This window comes from Cornus florida, unplaced genomic scaffold, assembly GCF_030987335.1.
Source record: "Cornus florida cultivar Cherokee Brave unplaced genomic scaffold, ASM3098733v1 CherokeeBrave_3.0.0_Hap2_Chr05, whole genome shotgun sequence".
Lineage (NCBI taxonomy): Eukaryota > Viridiplantae > Streptophyta > Magnoliopsida > Cornales > Cornaceae > Cornus > Cornus florida.
Window position 1 is genome coordinate 28,353,867 of NW_026775575.1, and position 11,423 is coordinate 28,365,289.

The following is an 11,423-nucleotide window of genomic DNA, read 5'->3' on the forward strand; positions in this document are numbered from 1 at the left end:
GGAGGATGAAGGTCAGTTTTATGAGGAGCAGGAGGAAGTTCAGCAAACTGGGGATCAGGGAGGAAATCTAGAGTTTCCTTCTCACCTTAATGACCTTATTGCTCGGGCTATAGAGGCAGGGGTAACAGCTGCACTTTGGAATCAACCTCAGGTACAGCCGGCATCACTACCAGCACCAGTGGTTCAGACGGATTCTTGGGGAAAGGCTAGGAGCTCTTTCACAAAGGGGAGTCCACCTGTGTTCTCAGGCTCAACCGATGCGAGAGCAGCTCACCAGTGGAAACAGGACATTGAGCGTCATTTTCATTTGGTTCAGTGCACGGAGGTTCAGAAGCAGATGCTTGCTACTTTCAAGCTAGTTGGGGATGTACTACAGTGGTGGGAGTCAGTTACCACCTCAGAGGAGAGGATGACATTGTCTTATGATGAGTTCAGTGCTCGCTTTGATGAGAAATATTTTCCCTATGCAGTCAGGGCAGCTATGAAGACCGAGTTTCTAAATCTGCAGCAGGGAAACATGACAGTGGCGGAATATGAGCAGCAGTTCGCACGCTTGTCTCTCTTTGCACCGGAGGAGGTGGATACAGAGAAGAAGAAGCGCAACAGTTTTGTCAAGGGACTGATGTGGTCTATCAAGAGAGCTATTACAGGTAGTCCAGCATATACTACCTATGCTCAGGTGGTAGACGCCGCTCTACAACAGTATCAGTTGACTGTGGATATCAGACAGGCTCATGGTAAGAAGCGAGGTGATAAAGACTCTACTAATCAGTCAGCTGAAAAGGGGAATGGCAATGGTCACCGGCAGAATGACAAAGGCAAGTTCCAAGGACAACAGCCTTGGAAGAAGCACAAGGGTGGTTCAGATGCTTACCGGAATGGGGCACCTATTTAGAGGCAACAGAATGGGGGACCACAGGCAGGACAGGGTCAGCCACAGGCTAACCGACAGAGGAGGCCATTTGGTACTTTCCAGGGTAGTTGTTACACCTGTGGAGAGTATGGTCATACTACCAGGCAGTGTCGTAAAGCAGGACAGGGACAGGGACAGTATGTGCAGCAGGGATAGAAGGCGCTAGTGCCTCTACCAGCTCCACAGGTTCCACGGATTCAGGGACAGACACATCTGGCTTTACTGGCACTGCCGCAGACTCAGGGACATGCACCACAATAGTTGCACTATGGCAGGGTGTATAACCCCATGCCACAAAATGTTCAGGCACCTCAGACTATTGAGGGTAAGTTTCCTATTCATGGTTTGCATGGATGTGTTTTATTTGATACAGGTGCTACACACTCATTTGTAGTTAGGATTTTTGTTGCTTTATCTGGGATGCGGACGAGGGTATGCACTAGACCTCAGGGTATTTATACACCATTGGGTGATACAGCTATTATACATGAGAGTGATGGGCCTGTGACATTAGATATTGGCAGACTCAGATTTCTAGCCAATCTACTGGACCTAGACATGCACACTTATGATGTGATACTTGGGATGGATTGGTTGTCTCACTACCATGCCCAAGTTGATTGTTTTGATAGATCTATTATTTTTACCATACTTGGTCAGGATATGTATGTAGTAGCTATGCCACATTCTAAAGGGGGCGGTAGCACCTATTTGTTCCATGTGGAGGAGGAAAATGAGGAGGGGATTACTGTGCCATTGGATAACATACCGATTGTACAGGATTTCCCGGATGTATTTCAGGAGATTCTAGGGTTGCCACCTAGTCGAGAGATTGATTTTGTGATAGACTTAGCCCCAGGCACTACGCCTATTGCTAGGGCACCCTATAGGATGGCACCGGTGGAGATGAGAGAGCTGAGGGATCAGATTCAGCAGTTACTCAACCAGGGTTTTATTCGTAGGAGTACATCACCTTGGGGAGCACCGGTTCTATTTGTAAAGAAGAAGGATGGTTCGCTTCGCCTGTGTATAGATTATAGGGAGTTGAACAAGGTTACGATTCGTAATAAGTATCCTTTGCCCAGGATTGATGACTTGTTTGATCAGTTAAGGGGAGCCACATACTTCTCCAAGATTGATCTGCGTTCTGGGTATCATCAGCTGAGGGTTAGGGAGCAGGATGTTCCTAAGACAGCATTTCTCACGAGATATGGTTCTTATGAGTTTCGTGTTATGCCGTTTGGGACGACTAATGCACCTGCAGTATTCATGGACTTAATGAATAGAGTCTTCCAGGCTTATTTGGATCAGTTTGTTATTGTCTTTATTGATGACATCTTGATCTATTCTCGGTCGGAGGATGATCATGCTAGACATCTTCGCATAGTCTTGCAGACGCTGCTTCTTGAGCACCAGTTATATGCCAAGTTCGAGAAGTATGAATTTTGGCAGCGGGAGGTGAAATTTCTGGGTCACGTGGTGTCAGAAAAGGGGATAGCAGTGGATCCGGCCAAGGTTTCAGCGGTGGTTGAGTGGGGACAGCCTACATCACCTACTGAGATTCGGAGTTTTCTTGGTCTGGCAGGATATTACAGGAGATTCATCCAGGGGTTCTCCAAGATAGCAGGACCACTCACTCATCTGACCAAGAAGGGTGTACAGTTCGTGTGGGATGAACACTGTCAACGAGCTTTTGATGAGCTGAAAAGGAAGCTGACTTCTGCACCGGTTCTGGCTACTCCGCAGAGTGGGATAGAGTATCTTGTTTACACGGATGCTTCGTTCCAGGGTCTTGGATGTGTATTGATGCAGGAGGAGCGACCGGTTTCTTATGGATCTCGAAAACCTAAGCCTCATGAGCTTGATTATCCAACACATGATTTGGAGTTGGCAGCAGTGGTCTTTGCCTTGCGTATTTGGAGGCATTATCTATTGGGTGAGTCCTTCAGATTATTCAGTGATCACAAAAGTCTGCAGTACTTGTTCACTCAGCGGGAGCTGAATATGAGACAGCGCAGGTGGTTGGAGTTTGTAAAAGACTATCATTTTTCTATACAGTACCATCCAGGGAAAGCAAATGTAGTGGCGGATGCACTCAGTCGCCGACCTGTTGGTAGTCTTTCTGCTTTATTCACTACTGAGTGGAATGCTTTGAAGAGTGTAGATGAATTGTCAGACGCTTTTTTGGCTTACGTGGTGGTTACACCTTCCATCATTCGCAAGGTTTTACAAGCACAACTCACGGATCAGCAGTGTGTTGACAAGGTTGCAGAGATAGCTTCCGGAGAGGTTCCATTCTACTATGTTGGGGCTGATGGAGGTTTAAGGTACAAGGGACGGTTAGTGGTACCTTCTGCTGATAATTTGAGGAAGGATGTGATGACTGAGACTCACCACTCTGAGTTCTCTGTTCATCCAGGAGGCGATAAGATGTATCAAGATATGAAGCGGCAGTTTTGGTGGGCAGGTATGAAAAGGGACATTGCTCTTTTTGTTTCTCAGTGTAGTACTTGTCAGATGGTTAAGATTGATCATCAGAGGCCGCCAGGAGCTCTACAGCCACTACCGATACCGGAGTGGAAATGGGAGAGCATATCTATGGATTTTGTGGAAGGGTTGCCAAATTCTTTCAAGGGGCATAATTCCATATGGGTCATTGTGGATAGGTTGACCAAGTCAGCTCATTTCTTGCCTATTTGCACTGACTACACTTCGAAGCAGTTGGCGAGGCTTTACATTTCAGAGATTGTGAAGCTGCATGGCATTCCATTGTCTATTATATCGGACAGGGATTCGAGCTTTGTATCTGGATTTTGGAAGAGTTTTCAGCAGGCTTTAGGTACGGAGTTACACCTTAGTACTGCTTATCATCCTCAGACTGACGGACAGACTGAGAGGGTGAATCAGATTATGGAAGATATGCTTCGGTCGTGTGTTTTGGATTTCAAGGGCCACTAGGAGGAATATTTGCCACTTGTGGAGTTTACTTATAACAATAGTTTCCAGAAGACTATTGGTATGGCACCATTTGAGGCATTGTATGGTCGAACGTGTCGATCACCTGTTTGTTAGATGGAGGTTGGAGAGAATCGATTCTTGGGTCCTGAGTTCATCAAGGATACCTCTGAAAAGATTGCTCTTGTTAAGGATCGCATGCGTACTGCTCAGAGTAGATAGAAGAGTTATGCTGATCGGCGTACTCGTGCTTTGGAGTTTTGAGTTGGAGATCAGGTTCTACTCAAAGTGTCACCTATGAAAGGTGTTATGCGCTTTAGGAAGAAAGGGAAGTTGTCTCCGCGGTTTGTCGGTCCATTCATGATTACGGATCGAGTGGGAGCTGTGGCTTATCGGTTGGAACTTCCGGATAACTTGGATTGCGTTCACAACGTGTTTCATGTTTCCATGTTGCGAAAATTTCTACGCGATGAGGATCGGTATCAGCATATCGATGTTGGGGAGATTGAGTTGCAGCTGGATGCAACTTATTTGGAGCCACCATGTCGTATTGTTGACCGTCGGGATCAAATCCTTCGCAATGAGGTTATCCCTTTGGTTCGTGTTTAGTGGAGTCATCACAATGAGGCTGAGTCCACTTGGGAACGGGAGGATGTCATTTGCTCGCAGTTTCCTGAAATTTTGGAAGAAGGTAAGAGCGAATTCCGAGGACGGAATTCCTTTTGTTAGGGGGGAAGAATGTAATACCCCTAATTTCAAAAGGATAGTCCCAGTATTGTTTTAATTAAATTATTAAATGGTGTTTGAATTTTAAATTGTTTAACTTGTTGATTGGTGTTTTATTTGCAATAATTGATGACTTGTTGTTTAATGGTGATTTTGTGAATTAAGTAATTATTACATTGTATTTTATTTTTCTGTATTACGTTAGATTGGACTTTATCATTTTCTTTAATTGAATTGATTATTAAATTTTCTTTAATTGAATTGATTATTAAAGGTTTTAATTTAGGAAGTAATTTAGGAAGTATTTTAATTAACTATTTTTCATAATTTAGGGTTTAGTTTCTTTAGCCGACACAGGTTTTAATTAAGTTCTATGGGCCGGTTAGGATTTAGTTAGGGCTTTAATTAATTTAGGGTTTTGGTATAACTCTATAAAGATATGGGTATACGTCTGCCGAGGGTTTCTGAAAATCCTATTCACCATATTCAGGTATACAGTGATACAGAGAGTTGTGAGGGCAGAGTAACAGAGAGGGAGTTTACGTACGTTACAGAGAGGGCATAGGAAGACAGATCAGGGGAAAACTGTAGAGACGGTGGATATCAGTTTCAAAATCTGAAACTGCAGGCAAGTCTCTGTTATTCTCTATCCCTTTAATTTGTGTTCTGTGCATGCTTAGGAAGACTCCAGGGATTAAACAAAGTTTTAATTACATCTTTTAAACATGTTTAATTAGAATATTGAAGCATTGAATAAATCCAATTTCAATTGTTTTAACAGTTCAGTGTTGAATCTTGTTATCGTTGCTTTAAAAGTTGATGTTTAATTAAATTCTAAGTTGTATAATTCTACCTTGTGATCAATCTGGGATGAGGATGGAACCTTAATACATGTAATATAACTGTATTCAATGTCTGGAAACCACCGGGGTCGGAGAAGACAAGCAATACAGGGGAAGCGGCTCTTAAGGGTGTGAGAGACGGCTCTCAAAAGGAGGGAGCCGCCTCCCACAAAGCTAGAGCCGGCTCTCTAGGGTTGAGAGCCACCTCTCAACAGCCTAGAGCCGGCTCCCAAGGGTGGGGAGCCGGCTCCCCTTTAATGGAGAAGGCTCTCCAAGTTTCAGAGCCTTCTCTCTCTTTAGTTTTTGCGCGTACTGAGTTGGAATGGACTGTTTGGCTGAGATTGAGTTTCTGAAACTGTTTCAAGGCTACTGAATGATGTAATACACTGCTTAAAGACTTATATATGAATTGGGAAGCAAGCTTATAACCAGGAATTTTGGATGGAATTAGCCTAGGTTTCAAAGTAAACCTGTATGGAGTGAGGTTAAACATAAATTGGTAATTGCTCATTGTTTTAGTAAGTTGGTTTCTCTGCATGTCTTGGAATTATAAATCAGGTTTTGTAGCTGGGTTATAAGCATACTGTTGTTTAATAATATGCATGCTTAGTGGGGATTAACTGATGATTAAATCTGTTATCAATTGTATCTATTATGACACTGTTCAGAGGAGTTAAGTGTATAGTTTTACTTTGCCATACTAATGGACTGTAATTGGGATTCAAATTCTTATAATGGATGCATAAATTGGTTATATATATGTTAAAATGTATATGTGCTTGCTTTGGGATTGGTTGATGATTATTTAATACTGTATTATCAACCGTATTAACTGGAGGATGGTATGTACCGGTATGGGACGGTGACATACTAGATATGGACTAGATTAAATACTAAGTCCTATCCAACATGGATTAAGGTATGGATTAATCATATAGGTTAAGTCCATCACCTACTTGTGTCATATCAATTGAGAATTGAATGACCTACTTTGGTTTCAGGATGGCTTGGTTATACATATATCAGACCACTACACAGATGGATGGTATTTTGTATTAGGAGGAGTACGGACTTTATATATATATTGTATGGTGCCGTGGTATGAGCTTGAGTCTCATGACCATGGTTAGGGTGCGTATATCGTCTAGGATGGATATCTGGACAGAGGTGTTGTTCCCTGGTAGGTCTAGATACACATGACCACAGTATGTGCGATTTGCATGGTATCTCTATTCAGGCTGAGACAATCCTTTTTGGATTAGTGAGCGTCCTATAGTGTGTACTATATACATATATGGACTATTCTAGATATTGTTGAGTCTTCCCAGGATGTATCTGCGTATCGGATTACTGTTTGGATTGTAGTAGATCAGGACTTGCATGTGGGCCTGACCCACTTCTTTATTTTTTAGGTACTCGTCAGTTCCAGGGTTAAAGTTTGGACGTGCAAAGCAGATATAGCTATTCATTCCTCCGATTATGTAGGAATCTTCTCTATGTTAGTTTTGGATTTTATTTTTATGGTTTTTCAGTAGCTTTTGGAGATTTTTAATAAGGGGTCCAATGGATGGATTCCCGAGTTGTAAACTTATGGTGTTTTGGATTAACATGTTTTAAGTATTTAATTATAAAGGATTTTATTTCTAGATTCTTTCAGCTTATTATTTTTAATTCTTATTTTATCTTGTATTCCATGTTCGGTTACATATTAATTGTTTGACATCCCTCGGGTTTGGGCCTGGGTCTGATCAACCCGTTTCTCGGATCCGAGGGGTATCACACTAATTGTCTATATAAAGGCCTGGTACGGAGACAACAAGAACGTTGCAAACAGAGTAAGAAAAATACAGTGCAAGCGAGGAATTGACGTGGTGCGCTGTGACAGTAGAGTTGTGTGAGAGTGACAAGGCTATTGAGTGCAGGAGCAGTGCGGGTATTTGAGAAAATGACGAAGAGAAAATAGTTGAGTAAAACCGGTGAACCAGTGCCGGAAGTACCACCGGAGGAGGAATGGAAGCGTGCTCCGTTTTTTGGACCAGTGGATAGGTTCTGGACGGCGACGGTGGACATGGAAGAAAAGTATTAATCTAGCATGTTTTTTAAGAAAAATAAAAATACCAATGTCATGGAAATCAAATACCATGAATGCATGCAAAAGCGGAATCAAATCCGAGCACAACAAGTGAGGTTATGCAAGGAAAAACGAAAAACGGAAAAAGACGAAAAAAGAAAATTGCCGAAAATGGAAAAGGAGGAAAAAAGACCGGGTCATTACACTAGGCAAATAATTGGTCTATTTTATCAATTGGGGTTTCCTTACTAAAAATCCTGATGTCATCTCTAACTGTGTTGCTTTGCTTTATTTTATCTTGATGTGATTAATTGACTAATTGTTAAAATAAGTAAAGTTAAAAAGATAGAGATTTGTTTCTAAAAATACAGAACTTTTCTAATCTTCTGCTGGATAAACTCACAAAAATATCAAATTAATATCTTAAAAAAATAACTAAAGAAAGAAAAATCATAATGCCTAAAATTGCCAATAGACTGGTTGATCAATCATGGCCACTGACCTAATAATTTCTCCTCTATTTTTTAAAACAAAAGATAATGTGTTCAAATAATAAATAAATAAATAAATAAATAACGGGTACTTGTATGAATAGAAAATTGGCAAGCTTGACTAAGTCTTCTAAATCAATGTTGTGCATGTATGAGCTAAAAAAACACTCAACCTAATAGTAGTAATTTAAAATTATATTTTTTAATGAAAAACGACTGCATTAGAATTACTTTGAATGTCCATAAATTGTTTACATTATTGTCACACAAAAGCCTAAGCTTGAGCCATCTTCTGCATTTCAAGCACCTTGGTCCATGCAGGCCGAGCAAGAATCTCAGCACACCATGCGCTCACACGAGGGCGCGACTCGATTAGCTTCTTAGCCTGTGTTCCCATCAGGCTCTGCAAGTTTGGAAGGTGAAGTAGATCTACGATGGTGTACTTGTCTGAAACCAAGTACTTGAACTTCGCGAGCTGAGCCTCGTACACGTCAAGGACTCGATCCAACTTGGCTTCTGCTTCCGCCACAACGCCTTCATCGGGCTCCAACCCTTTCCTGGGCTTGATTACCAGCTCAAATATCAGCTTAAGTGCCGGTGGCTCGAATTGGTGGTCCTCCACGTCCACCCAGTTAGCCACCACTGCTTGCTTCCTGGCATCCCAGTAGATTAGCTCTTCTCCTTGCTTGCCAAACTCATGGGCCGTGCTTCTTATTATTGCTCTAGATTCTGCAATTTATGGCTTAAGTTAGCAAATTAATAGTCCCTTTACATCAAAGAATTATTTGTACTCAAGAAGAGTCGTACTTTAGACCGTATACTCCTTAAAGCACCAGATCTGAGTAACTTACCCGTTTGAGCCGACTCATTAGGATTGATATATGACTCTTTTACAGTCTCGATCTAGTGCAAAATAAGTAAAAGAATTTGGGAGTACTAATCCTTGGGGGACAAAATTTTGCTTCCACAAACATCGGACAAGCCCAGAAAAAAGTTCTGCAGCACCTATTTGACGGTCCAATCCGATCAAAACTCATGTTCTGATTTCTTCTGTAAGTCTCGTATTAAACTCTTAGAAGTCTATTATTATTATTATCATTATTATTTTTTATTTTTTCTTTTTAAGTTATAGAGTTTTGATTGAACTTGTTCACATATTTTCCGGAACTATCTAATAATTTTTCGAGAACTATTTAATAATTTCTCTGGACAGAAGTTGAAGTAAAAAAATTGAGACATTTCTTGGGACTAGGTAGCTTCTTCTTACCAAACTGTTTGATGCCGCGGTCTTCGTATACTGGAACCTGACCAAATGGCTGTACAGTGGATACGAAACATATTAAAAATTTAATTAGACCCCCATAACGTACATGATTTTACAATAACATGCTACTTTTAATTATCACTTTTTTCAAAATTAATTAAACTGCAATGTTATGGTATATTACGAATAATAGTGTGGTCACTTTAATTCCATTGATATATATGTATATACACATTTTATTGGGTCAGATTACTTTCATGATTATTTTCAATCTCACCCTGTCAAATACATTTGCCTAGTGTAAATAGGGAGGTCAACGGAGCGAGTTTGAAACAGGACATTCTTTTCCAAATCTATCTCACCAATAAAAAAAAATTCTCAAACCCAATTCGAGACGCCCTGCATCAGAGTCGGGACGGGTTCGAGTGTCCCGATACACATCTATTTTTTAAGTAAAATAATTCAAACTTGAATAAATTTTAAGATAAATTTTGTATTGTATTGTATTTTTTTTTTTTTTTTTTGATAGTATAGCTAACAAAAATGTTACTAAAATTTAAAATTATTATAAGAAATAAAGAAAAAAGAAAATTTATAGCTAATAAAAAATATTTATTTATGTATGAATTATTAATCATGACGGGTTCGGGTTTTGCGGGTTTTAATCCCTCTTCCCAAACCTTCTATTAGAACGATTTTAAACCCGTCTCAATGGAGCGGGACAGGGCAAGTTAAATTGACTTCGTAAATGTAAAATGTTCTACAAAAAGAAGACTGAAAACGAATAATTGAAATTATAGGGGCAGTGTGTGAGTTTTTTGGCCAAGATTTAAAGAAAAATACGTAATGATAAAAGAAACAATAATATATATATATATATATATATATATATATATATATATATATATATATTATTTGCGCCAAAGGGAGAACTTACATTCATGGACAGAAAGGGCTGCTTTTTGTGCTCTCCAGCTTCAAGGTTGATCTGAACAAACTCAAAGTCTAGATTGTGCTCGAAAAGGCATGCCATGACCTTCAAGGTGGCCGGTGAGTTTAGACTTCCGTACACTTTCCGGGGAGCCATGACTGTCCGGCCCTGTCACAATGTAGCTTTTTGTAGTTATATTTCTGTTGATGGATGAATATATACTACCTAAAAAATAAAGGACAATGGTTAAACCTAATTTTTCATCTTTCAGTCAATATGAATGTCTGACATATATCCATTCAATAATATATATATATATATATATATATATATAAAGATATGTGTGTGTGATTTTGATTAGACGGGAGGAAATTAGGTGGGTGTCGTTGAAGTCACATGTCTAAGCCTTTGGGAAAGACAGATACGAAAATGATCAAAGTTGGTATATGGACCAACGCCTTTTTTGTAACCATGACAAATGGAATGATGACAAGAAGTGGTATAATGTGGTCCTCTCTATTATCTGTTACATTTTTATTTGGTCCAACGAATTCCAGAAGTGAGGAATAATTGTGACATATCGAGGAAAAAAATAATAAAAACTCTGATTTTATTTGTTTTCGATTAATTTGTCAATCATTACAATAAACACTTTAGGAGGAGATAGTTTGGCCAAGATGTAGCAACAAAATTCTCTCCCTCGTAGAATCGTAGGTAGACTTGAGATGTTCAAGTCCATGCAGCCAATCTTATTTGTCAAGATTTCATTTTTCTTTTTCTTTTGTTTTTTTTTGAAAGGTAAAGCAATTGTATATATAGTAACAGAAAATTTATAAGGCCCAATTCGAAGCCCAATCAAAGGATACAAATTAGCTCAATGATTATTGGACCAAAATTAAAACAGTGCCAAACATGGCTCACACTAGGGATTTGCCCTACGAAAGCCCAGTCCAACACTATATACACTATAGACCCATTGTTACATCAAGCGGCATCTGGTGGTTGTGGTGGTGGTGGACGAAGCAGCGTCTGGTGGTTGTGGTGGTGGACGGTGCCAAAGATGTGTCTTCCAGTCAGCGAGAAGGTCGGATAGCCCATCGTTGTGTGAAAATAGAGCAAACCCTCTCAGGAAGTTGGACGTTCTACCAATTAAGGCACTGGGTAATGCTCCTAAGGTAAATCTTATGGAGTGGGCCTCAGAGCAGTAAAAATAGCTTGGGACAGTGTGTG

At 40.2% G+C, this 11,423-nt stretch overlaps 1 protein-coding gene across 1 annotated transcript; it reads right to left on the reverse strand.

The window, feature by feature from the left end:
* Positions 1–8,175: 8,175 nt before the first annotated feature.
* Positions 8,176–10,567, reverse strand: LOC132306222 (glutathione S-transferase PARB-like). Its single transcript, XM_059803545.1, has 4 exons — positions 10,446–10,567; positions 10,200–10,361; positions 9,266–9,314; positions 8,176–8,727 (listed from the first exon to the last, which is right to left on the reverse strand). The coding sequence occupies exons 2-4, from the start codon at positions 10,347–10,349 to the stop codon at positions 8,273–8,275; spliced, it is 654 nt and encodes a 217-aa protein (XP_059659528.1). The 5' UTR covers positions 10,350–10,361; positions 10,446–10,567; the 3' UTR covers positions 8,176–8,272.
* Between the last annotated feature and the right edge of the window lie 856 nt (positions 10,568–11,423).